The 18,338-nt window shown below is 51.2% G+C and overlaps 1 protein-coding gene across 1 annotated transcript in view; it reads left to right on the top strand.

Moving 5' to 3' along the window:
- The window catches only part of TSPEAR (thrombospondin type laminin G domain and EAR repeats), a gene marked incomplete at both ends in the record, with an annotated part of 153,565 nt that extends 146,953 nt beyond the window's left edge, over positions 1-6,612 (top strand). The window contains 3 exons of the mRNA XM_080937782.1: positions 2,720-2,910; positions 3,614-3,715; positions 6,459-6,612. Of these exons, the coding sequence (XP_080793908.1) occupies positions 2,720-2,910; positions 3,614-3,715; positions 6,459-6,612 (447 nt within the window). The remainder of the gene's footprint in view (positions 1-2,719; positions 2,911-3,613; positions 3,716-6,458) is intronic.
- Positions 6,613-18,338: the final 11,726 nt, after the last annotated feature.

Raw genomic sequence — 18,338 nt, 5'->3', positions numbered from 1 at the left:
ATGAGAGAGATGTATAGTATGTAGGTGTGTATGTGCATTCCCACAGGCACCTGTCTGTCCACATGTGTGCACATGTTCAGACACATGCTTGCAGGCCAGTGTGCATCCAACCCGTGATGTGTATCCAGGTATACATGTTTGTGCATACATTCACAATGCATGTGCACAGACATTGTATACATGTGTCATACACGTGTGTGGACATGTTCCTGCATATGTGCACAGATTTATGTATGTGCATAAACATGTACACGTGTTGTGGGCACGGGAGTGCACCGGTGTGCCTGTATGTACGCCTGCAAGTAGGTAACAGGCATGTGGTCAGCGGTGACTATTTTCTCAGCACGTACTTGCAAGAAGCAATACAGTGACAGTCAGGACACTGCCTGAGCCATGCCCTGCTTGGGTGGGGGTCTGGCAGTCTGAAGTTCCTGCAGGATAACTGGGGTGGCCCTGGACTGGTCCCAGCAGATGGGCACAGCCCTGTACATGGAAGGCAGGCCGATCTAGAAAGTCTCTGCTCTGCACCCAGACATCGTGGCTCAGGACTCCTGGACCTCTCGTCCTCTATTGTCTCATTCCTCAGACTATACCTGATATCTCATATCTCAGTTTATGCCTCTCAGGCTTTCTCAAGCTCGTCCTGGGTCAGTCCTTCAGCGGCCTCCTCTTGGGATTCCCAGCTGGTTCTTGCCCGATGCCTGGGTGGCTGAGCTCAGTGGGTATTGGCGCCCTCTATTGTACAAGGAGAAAAATGCTGTTATGTTCTGTTGGCTGGCCAGACCATGGACAGCGAGGGAACAGGGTTCTCATAGGTAGTGTGCAGACAAGGAGCTAACTGACCCATACTGAGGGCAGGTAAAAAGCCTTCAGAGGAGGGCTGTGAAGATGGCTCAGTAGGTAGTAAAGTGCTTACCTACCATTTAGCCCCTAGAACCCTCGTAAATTAATCCCAGCACTGGGAGGCAGAGGCAGGTGGATCTGTGAGTTCGAGGCCAGCCTGGTCTGCAGCGTGAGTTCTAGGACAGCCAGGGCTACACAGAGAAACTCTGTCTTGAAAGAAAAACAACAAAATCTATGTGTGTAGTAAATAAACACGTGCTTTTAACCTTAAATTCTAGAGAGACAGAGGTGAGTGATCCCAGGGACTCACCGACAGTTTAATCGACGAACCCCGGGTCCCACAGAGAGGCTCTCTCTTAAAATAACTAAGTAGATGGTTACTTGGTAATAATGCTTGAGGTTGACCTCTGCCCCCCACATACATGTGCATACATATGTATGTATACCTGCATATATGAACACACACATGGGAGTTCCCAAGCCATTTCCCACACTGACTGTGCAAGATGCCATTCAAGCAGAAGGCTCCTTGGCATCAGCAGTGGCAAGGGCATGCAACTGACCTGCCTACAGTCTACACCATGACTTACTCTGTCCCCAGCCAGGACAACCTGGGTCAGCCCCAGGATACCCTGCCCTGTTCAGAGAAGCAGCTATGGGTTCCGACTGGCTGTGTGTCTTGAACATCCCTGTCCTGGGTTCGGGTCCTCATTGTTCAGTGAGAATTCCAGCAGATGCTGGCCCAAGGTGTTATCTTGAGACATAGGGTCGTCACCTAACTCACATTCCAGCAGAAATCAAATGTACCCAAATGCGGGGTTCGCCCCTGTCCCCCATAACTGTCCCTGGATAGTAAACATGCTGATTCCTTTTTTTTTTTTTTTTAAGATTTATTACATATAAGTACACTGTCGCTGTCTTCAGACACACCAGAAGAGGGCATCAGATCTCATGACAGATGGTTGTGAGCCACCATGTGGTTGCTGGGATTTGAACTCAGGACCTCTGGTAGGGCAGCCGGCACTCTTAACCACTGAGCCATCTTTCCAGCCTGTGGTGATTCCTTATAGTGGTTGCATGTGCCATTTTCTGGCTCTGAGGCGAGCTGAGCTTCTGACAATTAGTCTTTGCTGTGCTGTGCCTAAGTTCCACTTTTAGTTCCCGGCCTCAGTCCTGCACCCCCCACCCTCCTCACTCCTGGGCAGCCTTTCTCTTGAGGTCCTGACACCACACAGTGCCAGCCTCCCCCCTCTGATGGACTGTGGCTCCTGATCCTAGCTCCTCCTCCCACCACAGGCTCCACCTCCTGGTCTGCTGAATTCCGGAGCTCACCCCTCAGCTCTGCAAGGTAGCTTCTCTCTCCCTGTAGGCCAAGATGGAAGGCACAGACTTGAGCAGGAGCTAAGAATGCAGAGCCCCTGGCTGTGGCGTCAGGTTCCTGAACGCCGGTAGAGCCCTGCTCTCAACCTTAGACCTCCATACGGGCCAGCACATGCCTCCCCGTCCCCTAGCCTCCTATCTTGATGTCTTCCCAGGCGGTCACATACCCACCAGGGCTTTTCTGGTGACATTGCTCAGGGACTCCCTCTCCTGGACCAGGATTGGGAATGTCTCCAGTCCACTCCCTCCATACATGTACCCCAGCCACATGCTTCCTTTGTGTAGGCCCCTCATACACATGGATCTGCAAAGCTTCAGGTCTGTGGTAAGGGCTCCATTCCCCCACCACCTCACACCTCATGGGGCTGAGTGACCTTTGGAGCAAGCGGGCAGAGGAACACCGTCTTGGTAAAAAGAATGGCAGCCAGGTGGCCTCAGTGGCCTCTGGAGCCATCCTCACCCGGACCTCCTCCCCGCCGTTCTTCATTTACTCCAGACATTCGGCGCTGCCGACTGGGAGGTCTTCCACATCGGCGACAGGATCTTCCTCGCTGTGGCGAACAGTCACAGCTACGACGTCGTGCACATGCAGGCACAAAACGACACCTACGTCCTCAGTTCCGTCATCTACGAGCTGAACGTCACGGCTCAGACCTTCGTCAAGTTCCAGGATATCCCCACCTGCAGGTACCAACCAGGTGGTTTGTAAGGGCGGGGTTGAGTTTATGGGTGGGCGGCTACAAGTCTCTCTACAATCAAGTCACAGGGCTGGGCTTCAGGCTAGGCCCAGTGTGGTCACCAACCCAGAATGCATCAGGAGCTCCCATTGGGGTTCTTTATTCCTTAAGAGCTATTAGACACGCTCACAGCCCCCTCTGGAGTGCCAGGCACTCCTCAGCCAGAGAGAAAACACTGGGGCAATTTAGACTCTCCACAGAAAAAACTCTTAAGGCCAACAGTCAAGGGAAGAGGTAGTGCTTGCTAGGAATTGAACTCAGGACCTCTGGAAGAGCAGCTAGTGCTTTTAACTGTTGAGTCATCTCTCTAGCCCATTTGTTCCAATTTTTCAATTTTGTTTTTTAATGTGCCTTGGTGTTTTGTCTGCATATATGCTGTGTGAAGATGCCAGACGTCCCCCCACCGCTGGGAACGAGGCAGTTGTGAGCTGCCACGTGGGTACGGGGACCTCTGGAAGATCAGAGAGTGCTCTTCACCGCTGAGCCATCCCTCCCGCCCCAAGATAAGTTTTAAAAATCAAACGAAGGAAGACGTTGCACAGTGAGAGAGCGAAATGTAACTCAGGAGACAAGACCTGCCCAGAGTCCAACATGGGGCGGGCATCGGCTCTGCCAAAGCATTAGTATTTCCACCCCACTCCCTGTCTCCTCAGTGCGCTGGACTGGGAGTTCTTCTCCGTGGGAGAAGATCACTTCCTGGTGGTTGCGAACTCCTTTGATGGAAACACCTTCTCAGTGAACAGTATTATTTACAGGTAAGGATTGCCGAAGATCAGCAGACATCCTCCTACCTTAGAGTTCAGAGTGTGGGGGAGGAGTGTGTTCCCCCCCCCCATGTTACCAGCTACAACCCGAGGGCCACGCCCCTCAGATAATGATTGACAGCAAGAGATGCGTAAGTGGGCATGCTAAGCGCGAATTGTGGGGGGCCTGGTTTTCATGTTTAACCATGAATGGCGTCGGTTCATTCCCAGAATTTCATCAGTTTTTGCAGCTAGTCACCTGAACACATTATCTAATGACTCTAAAGGCTTCTCGAGTCCCACGGCCCTCGCCACACTCTGTCACTGCCATGAAGGTAGCGGCACCCTCACCTGGCAAGGCTTCTATTGCCTAGTTAGATGCCTAACTTGCTTAGAGTTCTAGAACGGTCTTGGACAGCAGCAGTGGCTGCCAGCAGCTCTGCCTAGGGCTTTGATCTAATGCTGAGGGAACAGACTGCCTGGCTCCTCATTTCCCTAGGCATCCATAGCATTTGGGGTGGGAGAGGCTGGTCTGCTGGTGTGATGGCAGACAGTGAGAGGTTAGTTCAGAGCCAAGCCACTGACGTTGAACTCAGACTTACTTCATCCCAGAATCCAATTGCCGACTCGGAATTTCTGCATCCTTCCGGAATTCCAACTGTAGCTCAGACTCTGGTTCCTGAGAGGAAAGGAAGTTTGTCTGTGACATCCTGTAGTCTATAACTTCATAAGGATATGATGCTGCTTCTCTCTGCACCTGTCACCAGGACAGTTTCTGGAACTTCTTTGGGACCCCCCTCTCCCTCACGCTTACCTGCTTCTTCAGGTCTCTACTCTCCTGAAATACTTCCACCACCTATGGTTTATGAGAAAGTTATGGCTTTGCTTAGACGTCCAGATTCATTGCTATAGGCTTGACCATGATAAAATAGATGTTGAAGGGTTTGTTAAAGGGATGGCTCAGTGGCTAAGAGCACTCCCTGCTCTCCCAGAAGACTCCCCGATGGTAACCACCCACATGGTAACTCCCAACCACTCGTAACTCCAATTCCACGCATGCACAAAGTCTGGGAAGGTCACAGGACTGTCCAAAATCACAGGACACCTGCCACATACAATCAAAACACTCATACACATAAAATAAACATAAAAGAAAAAAATGAATTTATGTTGAAGAGTCATGGTGGCCAAGAAACATTTGAAAAGGCTTGGGAGATGTCTCAGTAAAGGGCTTACTGAAAAAGACCCAAGTTTAATCCCCAGTCCCCCCCCAAAAGCCAGCCCATGTGTGTAGTCCCAACACGGAGGATGTGGAGATAAACCCATCCCTGGAGTTCTTTGTTCAGCTGGCCCAGCCAATTCAATGAGCTGTGGGTTCTGTGAGAGATCCTGAGAAGATGGGGGTAATTGAGAAAGATACCCCAATTCTATTTCTATGTGCATGCAAACCAATACATGCACACACAGACATACACACACATAGCCACACATAGACATACACACACCACACACATAGACATACAACACACACATGGACACACAAGCACACACACACATAGACATACAGACACCACACACAGAGACACACACAGAGACACACACAGACATACAACACACTCATCAACACACAAGCACACACACACACACACACATAGACATACAGACACCACACACACAGACACACATAGACATACAACACACACATCGACACACAAGCACACATACACACAGGAATAGTGAAGGAAAAAAACCTGTGAATGTGTAAATAAACTAGGGTGGGTTTTGCCTAAAGTGAGTTTTCAGGTGACTGGGCTGAAATATGGCGCAGTGGTAGTGCAATTACCTGCCGTGCCTGAGCCCTGGTTCCATTCCCAGCGCTGCAAAAAAAAAAAAAAAAAAAAAAAAAAAAAAAAAAAAAAAAAAAATTTAAAAATTAAAAACAGATAGAATAGAATACAGCCCAGAATAAGTAGAAATCCATGGTTGCCTAACCCAATAAATTATTGAATTCCAAGTCAATGGAGAAGGATGTGTTGTTTATAAAAGATCTCACAGACTTACCTCTCTACAACAGAGCATAGGTATTGTTACTTTATATTCATGGACAAAAAATAATTTCATATGAATTAAAAATCCAAACATAACCTGGGCAGTGGGGGTTCATGCTCAGCACTTGGGAGGCAGAAGCAGGCAGATCTCTGAGTTTGAAGCCAGCCTGGTCTACAGAGTAAGTTCCGGGACAGCCAGGGCTACACAGAGGAACCCTGTCTTGAAAAACAAGCAAAGAAACAAAACATTCAAAAAAAGGAGTAGAAATGCAAAATGACCTCATGTCACATCAAGCATGTAGAAGGTGCCGTCTGGGAAGGTCACGGGACTGTTCAAAATCAGAGAGGAGTCTCTCACCACCCACACACGCAGCATCCCTGCTGATCAACAGCAAACAGATGCTTTTAACCCAGGGGAACGGGCGAAAGCAAGAATGTCCAGGAGGTCACAGTGGAGGGCATCACTGTGCTGAGATAGTCCAGCCCCACGGGCAACACGGCTGCTTCTCACAATGTGGCAGAGCCTGCCCTTACCTGCTGGGTTTGACAAGATAATGTTGGAGGATATTAGCTCAGAGACACTGCAGCTCAGTGTGAGGCTGCCCTGGGATCTGGGATGGGGGCAGTTTCTCCCCGGGGCCTCAGTTTCCCACGTGACCCTGGGAGCATCGGTGCCGAGGGGACCAGGCTGACTATCTCTCCTACAGGTGGCAAGGTTATGAGGGCTTCGTGGCGGTGCACAAACTCCCCACCTTTGGCTGCCGGGACTGGGAGGCCTTTAACACCTCTGCCGGCTCGTACCTCATCTACTCCAGCGCCAAAGAGCCCCTCTCCAGGGTCCTGAAGCTGAGGACTGGCTGAAGTCACCCTGGACCCTCGCTGTCTCCCCCGCCCCCACATGCATCAGGGCAGGACCCACCCAGCTCTCTCTGGTCCTGGGGCAGGTGAAGATGTCTGTACACCTCCCTACACTCTCTGAGCTGGCTCTTCCCCTCCCCCAGCTGGGATCTGTATCAGAACCACAGTCCTGGTGACTGGCGGCCATGTTTCAGGTAACCCTGGGGTCCTTCAGGCTGAGGCCCAGGGCTGCCACCCAATCTCGGTGCTCCCAACCTGTTTCTGCAGGAATTCTGCCTTAAAGGGACAGTTGCTATCACATTTTACCTCAAATACATAGGCCCTAGAAGTCTCTAGGGCCCCAGCTCTCCCTGCTGTACAGCCCTGATGTGCATGTCATGACCCAACACCTATTTATTGTATTTTTAACTATGTGAAAATATATTTATATTGCTCTTTACAAAAAGGCACGGATGGCATTTTTTCCTTTGCAGGGATCAGTAGTGGACAGGTGAGAAAAGTATCCTCCTGTGGGGGGGGGGGAGTTTTTCCTGGGATGTGAACAGTGGACACATGCAGAGAAAAGCATCCTTCTGTAGGAGGAATTTTTCTCCTGATGGCAGTTTATTTGTAAAAACCTGGGGGCAGGAAAAGTTAAATCATAAATCTCAAACTCTATATGGTGTGTCCCTTTCCTCCCTCAGGAGCCCCATCATGGGGACACGGGTGGCTTCCCTAACTATATTCCAACTCCAACAGTGCAGCAAGCTAGGCACATACGTGTGGACCCCAAGGCCTTCTAGAAACAGTCAGCTTGCTCCTTTCTATGGTCAAGCCAAGCATAAGACCCCTTAGGCTTCTCTGGATAGTTCCTTGAATTTCTATCCTTGAAGGACATCACGGAGGCAAGGGACACTGAACACCCCCCCCCCAGGGGAGGCAGGAAACAATAAGGCCTTAAGGGACATCCCTGTGCGAGATGCAAGGGCACAGGCCTTCCACTTCAGGTCCTGGAGTCCAGAAAACATTGGCAGACCTGGAAGGGTGGCTTGTACAGAGTAACCTAGCTGACCTGTTTCCAGACCTTTCTCCAGCTACCAGAGTTGGAACCAGAAGACATGGCCAGGACCGTGGGCACACTCTGGGGCCTTGCCAGGTTTGCCGGAGTATTGCTCAAGTGTTAACGTGAAGCTGAGACTCTCTCTTGCACCATGCATGCAAGTCACAGAGGCTGTCGAAAGAGAACAGTACAGAAAGAGCAGTCACACACCCTGGGCAGCTTTTTTGTTGCTGTTGTCTGGGTTTTATTTTAATTCTTGTAACGCAGTTTCATGTAGCCCCTACTGGTCTAACGTTTGCTGTGTAGCTCAATCTGGTCTTGAGCTCCCGATTCTCCTGCCTCAGCCTAAGTGCTGGGGATACAGACATGTGCCACCCCAGACAGCTTAGTTACCTCCATAACAGCTGACTCTAAATCAGAAGTGATGCAGACCATAAGTTACCCAGGGGTGCTGTACTGGCTGGTTTTGTGTCAACTTGACACACACTGGAGTTATCACAGAGAAAGAAGCCTCAGTTGGGGAAATGCCTCCATGAGATTCAGCTGTAAGGCATTTTCTCAACTAGTGACTGGGGGTGGGGGAGAGGCCCAGCCCATTGTGGGCCATCCCTGGGCTGGTAGACCTGGGTTCTATAAGAAAGTGGGCTGAGCAAGGCTGGGGAGCAAGCCAGTAACTAATTAAGTAACATCCCTCCATGGCCTCTGCCTCAGCTCCAGCTTCCTGACCTGCTTGAGTTCCAGTCCTGACTTCCTTTGGTGATGAACAGCAATGTGGAAGTGTAAGCTGAATAAACCCTTTCCTCCCCAACTTGCTTCTTGGTCATAATGTTTGTGCAGGAATAGAAACCCTGACGGAGACAGGTTCGAAGCCAGCACTGATTAAAGGAGACCTGAGCACAGCTCTCACACTGACCCAGGAGACAGGAAGCCCAGCCAGACCAGCATGAGGAAAGAAACCACCCCCCCCCAAATAAAACCAATGTTCAAGTGATCATTTGATCACTTTAAACGTGTCTTTTAAAACCCGGTGGCTTTCTTGATTGATAAACCCCTCACAGCAATCATGATGGGCCGCCCACTGATTCTGTTTTGGGATGGCCCAGCTCCAAAACTGGGCTCTCAGGCCAAGAAATAACAGACCTGCACAACAGGCCCAGTGGGAAGGAAGACATGTGCATGTGCAGAGAAGTCTGTGGGTTAGCCCAGGGGTCCAGTGTTGATTTAGTCCCCTACCCTGCCCTTCACATGGGGCGCTTGCTGGGCCGTCAGGATTGTCCCCATGCTTTGGCATTCACATTCACATGGCTAGAAAATCCTCTGAAGCCAGTCCTCCTGAGGAGAGGGGTTGCTGCCCTGCAGGCCATCTCTCTCCACAGTACTGACTGGGACAGAAGTGTGACAGGTTAAGTGGACACAGAGTAAGGTGAGTGGCAGTCACTTCTGACAACATCCAATAGACTCTACCCCTAAGCTCAGTGCAACCAAACTCTTGGTAAATTCAGGATGTGTCTCAGAAGACCCTCAGCCTTCCCCCTGTTTATGAGCTGTGGTGGAAAATTCCCATATAGCTCCAGGTCCAAGAAGGACTTGCCTTTCCCATCTGGGTTGCTCTCTGCTACCATACCCACATCTAAGGATGATGCTTAGGTCCATGGATCAGCCCAAATTCTCTTAAGGGTATGTGGGACCATGAAAGATAACCTGGTCCCCGGTTGAGCTAAGGCTAAAAGCCCCCCCTACTGAAGATACAGTAGGCACTTTGCCTGTTCCCCAGCACCACACCTCCGTCACTAACCGCAGCCTGCCCCCATAGATTTGTACCTAGTGACATAAGGGCAATGCCCCAAGCCTTTCCACATGTAGGACGTGACCTGTGGCCACATGGGCTCAAGACAGATCTCTATTTTAATGAGGTACCTGAAGGTCTGGAGGGCTTAGCCAATAAGCTTTCCTTCCCATACACTCCTCTCAGTCACTCCTCTCTGTAAAAGGCATTTAACCCCAGGCCCACCCTGAGAAGTGGGATATGGTTTTACGCAGCCTCTTCCCACCATGATAACAAGTGTCTTAAAACCATGGCCTGCCTCTTTTCATTGGGATCCACCGTGCAGAGCCCTGGAGAAGGCTTTTGCCTACAGAGCTGCTGTCCAGTCTCCCACAGAAGACCCCTCTGTGCTCCTAGCCACACCCACCACCAAACCCAAGCCCCCAAGACAGCGCAGACTCATGGAAAGTCTGAGTCCGGTGGGAGGGCTGGAGAGGGCAATCAGGAAGCTTTAGAAACAGGAAGGGACACACAGGTCCTCTTGACCTGAGAATGGCTTCCTAGAGCTGTCCCAAAGAAAAGCAGAGAGCAAGCTGGTGATGGTCAAACACCCAAGTCATGTCTGCAGTACCATGAGGGCAGGGTGAGGACTAGGTAGAGCACTGTGTTGTAACAAAGTCAGTGGCCAAAACCAGCACAGAAACTCCCCCAACTCTGTCCCACAAGGCAGAAGGCCCACACGGGCTCCTGGATGAATGAAGTGCTAACAGAGATGGCCCCTTCCTAAAGGAGCCTGGCTCCCCATCCTTCTAGCTCCTAGAGCCACGGGCAGCCTCTGGCTTATGATCTTACCCCTCATTCCGAGCCCAGCTGCTTTGGCTGTACCTCTTTTCCTCCAGAGGCACTGAGTCTCTCTTCCCAACCTGCTCCGCATAGCAATAGCCACAAGACCACAGTTGGCCATGGAAACTTCAAGTTCTTTTCTTGGCAATGGCCACAGGATCACAGTCAGTGATGACCACAGGGCCACTGTGAGCAATGGCTACAGGACCACAGTCAGCAATGACCACAGGACCACAGTCAGCAATGACCACAGGACCGCAGTCAGCAATGACCACAGGACCACAGTCAGCAATGACCACAGGACTGCAGTCAGCAATGACCACAGGACCACAGTCAGCAACAGCCATAGAATCACACTCAGCAATGACCACAGGACCACAGTCAACAATGACCACAGGACCACAGTCAGCAATGACCACAGGACCACAGTCAGCAACAGCCACAGAATCATAGTCAGCAATGGCAACCTGAAGTCCTTTTCTGCTGTGCAAAGAAACAAGCAAGGATTCTAGAATTGGGGTAGGACACCTGTAGTGGCAACTGTTCTACTAGATGTCTCCTGGGTTTTCCTCCTCTCCCATCTCTCTTTTCTCTCCCCTCTTTTTTCATTTTTCTCTCCTCTTTTCCATCCTTCCTCTCACCTTTGTTTTTCATCTCTCCTCCCTCTCTGCCCACCTTTATCTTCCCTGTCCTTTCCTCTCCTCCTCCCCTTCCCCACCTCAGAAGGACCAGCATTGAGATATAATAAGAAGGTGACCGCTGGAGAGGTGACTCAGTGGTTAAGAGCACCGACTGCTCTTTCAGAGGTCCTGAGTTCAATTCCCAGCAACCACATGGTGGCTCACAACCGTCTGGAATGGGATCTGATGCCCTTTTCTGGTGTGTCTGAAGACAGCAACAGTGTACCCACATACACAAAATAAATAAATCTTTAAAAAAAAAAAGGTGCCCATGGAGAGAGGTTCAAGAAAGCCCTTACCCCACAGCTTGGCATCTGGCCTCAGACTTAACACCTCCAGGAGCCTAACAGGTGCAGAAGGACAGGATAGGCTGTGTTGTTATCTTTCTTGCTATTCTTCTGCAAGATGAAACTGTGTGCAAAGCTCACCTGTCCCCCTGGGAGCACCTTGCTAAAGCTGACCGAATTCCCCAGAAGGAAGCCACAAAATCAGACTGCAGGACACAAAGTACATAGACAAAACTTTCCATCCTGGTCCTAACCTGGCCAATCTGACCCAATATGTATGTGATTTTTAGGCAGTTCTCATCCAAACCCAAGAGCCACCCTTCCTAAGAGGGCACAAGAGCATCTCTAAAAGAACTGAACAAAGGCCCTGGGACAGGAGGGAAGCGGCCCCAGCTCCTAGCCCGCCCTTGGCAGATACACAGCTGTGGCTGATATTATTATCTGGAGAGCTCTACATTACAGGGCTGGAGCTGTCACTAGGGGATGCAGTGCCTGCTAGCTTGCAAAGCATGTGCCAGGGCCTAGGTTCAATCTGGAGCACCAAGAAAAGTAGGAAGGATGAGAGGAAGGGAAGGAGGGAAGAAGAGAGGAAGGAAAGGAAGAAAGGAGGAAGGAAAGGAGGGAAGGAAGGAGAAAGAAAAAGAGGGAAGGAAAGAGGAAGGAAAGGAGGGAAAGAGGGAGGAAGGAAAGGAAGAAAGGAAGGAGGAAGGAAAGGAGGGAAGGAGGGAGGAAGGAAAGGAGGGAAGGAGGGAGGAAGGAAAGGAAGAAAGGAGGAAGGAAAGGAGGGAAGGAAGGAGGAAGGAAAGGAGGGAAGGAAGGAGGAAGGAAAGGAGGGAAGGAGGGAGAAAGAAAAGAAAGAAGGAACTGGGAGAAGGAAGGAGGGGAGGAAGGAGAGAAAGAAGGAGGGAAAGAGAAAGAAGGAAAGGAGGGAGGAAGGGAAGGAGGGAAGGAAAGAAGGAAGGCAGGCAGTTGGTCCAAGTTCCAAGGATAGGACATGAATGTTTCTAGAACTTCCTGCCCCCCTGGCATGAGGGGTAACTTTCTGAAGGTATGAGCAATGACCAGGGGCCATGAAAGACAGATAGTGTGTGAAGTGATTCCTGAAGATGGAACTTTGCATGTTTCAAACTGTAGGTTAGTGGAGGTGTAACAGCACGAATCGCTGGCACAGTGATGGTGTCTTGTTACACCCACTCCTCTCAGCTGACACAAGCAGAGAGACCACATGGGGTCATTTGCCCAAGAAGGTGGAGCCAGACACCAACCTCTGGAACAGACTGAAATCCTGGGGAATGAGCCCCATGTCCACCAAGGGGATGTTACACCAGCAAGAGACAGAGGTAACCCCTTCCTGGGTCCTTATTCATAGAACTAGACACTGATAATGGAATGAGCCAGCCAGTACCCCTAAACCCATGCACCCCATCTTGCTCTTTCTTGGAAGCTTGAAGGAGAAAGTGAAAGACCCCCGCAGAGGGGAGACCCTCAGTCAAGTCTTGGGATAACATGACCCCCTAAGAACTCACAAAAGATCATCCTTGCTGCAATTACATGAGGTTTTTTATTAACCAGTGCACTTGGGTGGAGACTCATATCCCACACAGGAGTAGAGGAGTCTGACCACGAGTGGCTGGGAGAAGGGGGTTTTAAAGGAAGAAAACCACAATGGCGAGGGGGGGAGTACATCATTGGAGAATATCAAAAATACCAGTAAGAATCGTAAGGGAAATACCTGGTTTCTCAAGATTGCCTATAAGGTCAAAATTACCAGTGAAGAATCTCGAGGGGGAACATCCGGTTTCTCAAGACTGTTTATGATGTGTTATTTAACTTTTATGTTTTTATGGTCAGCCAGTTCCTGAAACAGTCACTGAACTTGCTATCCTACATTTTTGGCTCTACTCTATCCGCTAGGGGTCTTCTACTTTACCTGTTGGGGGTCAGGATTTATCCTGGTCTTTCAGAGGCATTCTGGGCAGCTTCCTACCAGCTCACACCTTGCCAAGCCTGAGAGAATAAAGACACCGAGGGCTCTTGTTCTTGTTCACCATGGAGGGGACCTGGTGAGGCCTAGGCCAAGCTGTTCACTGCTCACACAAACTCTGAACCTCAGAGTCCCTGAGGTCCAGGGGGCATGTGTCAAACCGTCCCAGGATCCACTGTGCTCGGGGCAAGTAGAATGAATGAACCATAGCAACCTCCCCTCTGTCTGAGTCTCCCTTCCCTAAGGGCTGACTGCTACTGTGGCTTCCGGTCCCTTAGATCGTGGATTTGCTTCAGTGTGTGTACAGAGTGTGAGGGAGGGGGTTAGGTGGCCTCCACTGGTCCCAACGGTAACACATAGCTACTTCTCATGGCTAATGTCACCCAGTGATGCTTTGGTGTCCACTCCCTTTCTGGGCAGTGTTGTTGCCATGGTTACAAGTGCAGAGCCAGTTCAAGCTTGAAGCATCCCGCCCCTGGCTATGACGGCCATGCAGAGAGGCTGAATGAATGTGAACTGGTCTGCTTTGCCTCACACACTGGTGGCTGGGCTTTCTTCTCTCAGTAGTCAACCAAGCTCCTGTCTTTTTGTTTTGACAACACCCCCAAGGCCCAGTTCCCAAGTGACAGTGTCCAGGCCAGCCATCAGAGATGCAGATTCCGGCCCAGGCTGCCAGAAGCCAGCTGCCACTAGGCAAGCACATTGCTACTTCTGAACTTCAGCTCCTTTACTGAGGCGGATCAGGACCCACCATGCCAGCCACTAAGAACCAACTAAAACACCCCCAAGAGCAAGCTGGTCCTGTGATGCGGAGGCTGTGGTCCCCTCCCAGTGGCTGTGTCCTGAGTAAAGAGGGTGTCTGAGGACTGCTGCTATCCCAATGCCAGGCCCCCACAGAGTCACAGGATTTTGCCTCAGCAGGGCCTGGGCCCGCCTTGCCGGAGCTCTCTGGATACAACCGTCCCTTAGATCTTCCTTCCACGTGTTCCCATAGCTTTGCCCTCGGTACCACCCAGAGGCCCTTTCCAAAGCAGAGCCTTTCCTGTGAATCCAGCAAGCACTCAGGGACCCATGTCAGGGTCCCCTCAGCCTGGGGTGTGCAAGGTAGAGGGGTCCACTGTAGGTTCAGAGAGCTACAAAACTCCTCAGAATCCCAGAAAAGCAGCTGTTCCCTTTGGATTCTGGGAAAGTCAGGAGATAGATTCTGATACAGAAAAAGTCAGGATGCTGATACAAAAGAGACCCTTAAGCAGGCAGCTGCCTCTAGAGGCCTGGAGGGGAGCAACACTCCCTCCAAGGACCACAGACACACTGTGCCAGGGATGAGGGACGGATGCAGTTGCAGGTGCATGTGTGCAGAAATGTGATACCAAGGAACAGTGCATGCCGCTTAGCATCTCCATGTGAGCACGTGCACATCCACACGAATGTGACATTATGTCTGTGTCTGCCTGGCTTAACTGTTGTGGAAATGTGTGTGCCTGTATTTGTGTGTGTATGTGTGTATGTGTGTGTGTGTGTGTGTGTGTGTGTATGTGTGCATGTGTGCTCATGCACACACACACATCATGGGAGTTCCTGAGCCCTGCTCTGCCTATGCAGAGGGTTCCCTTAGGAGAGACAAGCCAGTTTGCAGGGATGGAAGACAAGCTGGCCGGTGATGTGAACACCCTCTGGGACTTCCAGACTCAACCCTGAGCTGGAGTGTAGAGACTTGGTGTGAGGGGCTCCATGGCAGGAAAGCATTCTGCAGAGGGAAGGAGATCCCACCCATTGTCCAACCCAGAACCCAGAGAACAAAGCAGGATAGGAAGTAGGTAGGGATAACCCAGGCTGGTAGGTGGGTGGGTACCAGGCCATCCTCAGGAACACAAGTCTCCAGGTAGGGCATCTGGGAACAGTCGTTGTAAAGTTGGTGAGGCAGGCAGGCACCCATGACCTCTTTGCAGGGATACGAAGCTGTCGGGAGGCAACGAGCACCCAGAGTCGTGACTTGAAAAGTCAAGTCCTGAAGATTCAGAAACGTTATCTCTGGCACGACAGTGCTGCCTATAAGCCTAAGGAGCATCGCTTCGCCGGAGCGCCCGTTCTGTGGCTATGCGGGTGCTGCTGGGCCCAGCCTGGAGGCCACGCTGAACAGTTCTCTCGCAGAGTGCTGTCAAATAATGACTTCTGGGAGTCTGACACATAATGTTTACTAATCTCCACGGTGAAAAGCCTCTACGTGGTCAGATTCAAGGTGCCACGGGGCAATCTGACTCCCAGAATTCCTGAAAACTTAATGACTGTTATAATCTAACTATACCGGTCAGTTGTCTAGCTAGTTGGAGATGCCTTTCCAGCTGTGAGGACCTTCACACAGATGTTGACAGGGTTGTGAGGGACAGGTATCAGTTATAATTGAAGATGACAGAATCCCAGTCAGCAGCTCGAGGCACAAAAAGCTTTATTGGGGACTCACAGAAAGGCTGGGAGGGGACAGGATCACATTCAGGACTGAGCTTCCAAGGAAGACAACTTAGAAATCATCCTAGGAGCCTAGTGCCCTGAGAACTACCACAGGCCCAGAACATCTCAGTCTATGACCATCCCTCAACCTCTGACCCCACCCAAGGAATTCAATTAAAAACCGAGTCTTAGGCAATCACATGTAATTAGTGGGAGGGAAAGTTCTCAAAGGAGCCGGTGGGTGAGACCTAGGATGATAGGTTTATACTGATAGAGGCCTGGGGCGGGAGGTGCGGGGCGGGGGGGGGGGGCAGAACACTGAGCCATGTGGCAAAAAACCACCCACTGTGTCTGAGAAACATTTAGGCACCTCTCTCTTCTGTGTGGCAAGACCCCATCTACCTTGGGGGGGGATGCACAGAGTAGGGGGAGACTGACTCAGAGTTCTGGAGATCTAGAGGGTCTGTGTAGAGTTAGGGAAGGAGAACATCTCATTCAAGGAGAGGAGGAGAAGCAGGTGGGATCCAGGGAGAAAGACAGTCTAAACTCAACCACCCGCGTCTTCAAGTCTCCATTAGAGGCTCCAGCCTCTTACATTTATCCTGTGAGCTGGTCATGGGAAGGAAGGGGTGGCTATATAAAAAGGACTCCGAGGATGAGTAGGAGAGTGCTGAGGTCTCTGGGGTTCTATAGGACAGGGCATGCTCTCCCCTCTCCCCAGTCTTCTCTTCCCAGCCAGGGTTGAGCAGGAGCCGTATAGATGCACAACCGGGTAGGGCTGAGCCCTAGGCTAAGAGCAGCAAGCCTGGCAGTGAGTTGAACAACCTGGGGAAAAGCCCTACCCCTGTGTATCTAAAGGGCCCAGTAGGGTGATTCTGGGACAAGAGCGGCTAAAGATTTCACCACCCAGCCTCTATCCATGTTCTTTTCTGACCTGCTTGTGTCAAATGGGACAGATGGGCTGGACAGTGGCAAGCTCCTGACACAGGCCTTCTCTACTAAGTAGGATGGTAGAAAGGCCACAGGGGTGGCTACCTCTCAACCTGAGCCCCTGACGACCCTCCCGACACTGGATCCCACCACACAGTAAGAGGAACGGAAGCCACATCCTCTGCACCAGCACCTCCCAGAGTAGGTCCCATGCTAGAGGTGTCCCTGTCCATGAGACAGTCACAGCTACTTCAACACCACCACAGCATCAGGATGCCCGCGGTCCTTAATCCAAGCCCTCATCTCTGGCTTCTTAGCCTCTTTTCCTCGGCACAGAACCCTTCGGGGTCCATTCTGCCCTCAGCACCGGCCTCCTCTGAACACATACTGGACACTATGCACTGAACAATGCCTGTGCCGTGGGGGTCAGGCAGCAGTCACACTGGTGTCTGGTGTCCCTATGGAGGCTGCCTCAAGGTTGCAGTTCTCATGGGAGTGGGAATGGTCAACTACTTCTGCCAGGGTCTGACCCTGAAGACAGTGTAGCTGGGCCCAGTGCTGTGGAGGAATAGTGGGCAGCTTGGGAGCTCATCCAGGACTCCAGATTAGGGCTCTACTCACACCGAACATGCCAGGAGTGGTAGCCCACACAGCCACCGTGTAGGGGAGGACAGTGGGGAAAGTCTGGAATTCGTGTTTTTCCTTTTCATATACTTCTGCAGCTGACGGTCGTGTGGCCTCAGGCAACCCTGTCACGTGGTGACGGAACTGTGGGCCACAGTGACGGTAAGACCAAGTCAGGTCTTGTTCCTGCAGCTCACAAGAGAATTTCCAGCAGAAACAGAAGCCGCATTCAATTTCTGCTCGGAGAGACATCTAGACCTGATACTCAGCACACACACACACACACACACACTCTACACTCACTTGCTTCTCCTAGATCCTTGACGTAGCTTAGGGTACAAACGCTTATACAAAAAGACAGTAAACAACAAAACCGGAAGTCAGTCGAGTTAGGTGGCTAGAACATCTACCCCTGAACACGGAGTAATGCAGGTAAGAAAGTTGATCAGTGAGCTCTGGGGTTTCAGTGAGGTTCAGAGAAGGTTCTTGTTAGAGAAAAGCAGCGTTCCTGCAGACTGGCACGAAAACCTCCAACCCCAGTCCCTCCTCCTCCTGAAAAAAAAGATGCTTTAGATGTTGGCAGTAGGAAAGCAAGGCACAAGAGCCGCCGTGATTGACAGGCTTCGGCTGCCCAGGCACAGATGGAAGTGGCAGGAGCTGGGGGCGGCCCATTAGTGGTCTGGCAGCTGATATTGCCACAATGAGCCCGCACCGGACCTTTCTCACGTTTCTCCATTTTCTCCCTCTCAGGGAACTGAAATTTTGGCACAGGGGGCAACTAAACTCCCAGAACAAAGGTCAAGCACGGGTCGCCACGGGCTGTACTTGGCACTGATCTCTCTGGAAAGGTCTAGATTGCCGGTACTTTGCTCCGGGAAAGGGCAACGTCTCTGTGATCAAATGTACTTGTGAGAGGGCAAGGGTAAACAGAATGAGCCATTCCCTGGTGGCAAAACTGCTGGCGCTTGAGGGGGAGAGGAGGGGATATCCTTTCGTGCGCAAGTATTCACTTCCCACAGCACCGTGTGGGAAAGGTTGGCAGATCAGACGGCTCGCAGACCTATACCACAAGCAGCCAGGGTTTAAGTGCCAGCTGAACCCGGCCCTGGCAAGACTTTCTATTTCTCTC

Source organism: Micromys minutus (genome assembly GCF_963924665.1).
Source record: "Micromys minutus genome assembly, chromosome: 25".
Taxonomy (NCBI): Eukaryota; Metazoa; Chordata; class Mammalia; order Rodentia; family Muridae; genus Micromys; species Micromys minutus.
This window is presented reverse-complemented; position numbering and strand designations above follow the sequence as displayed.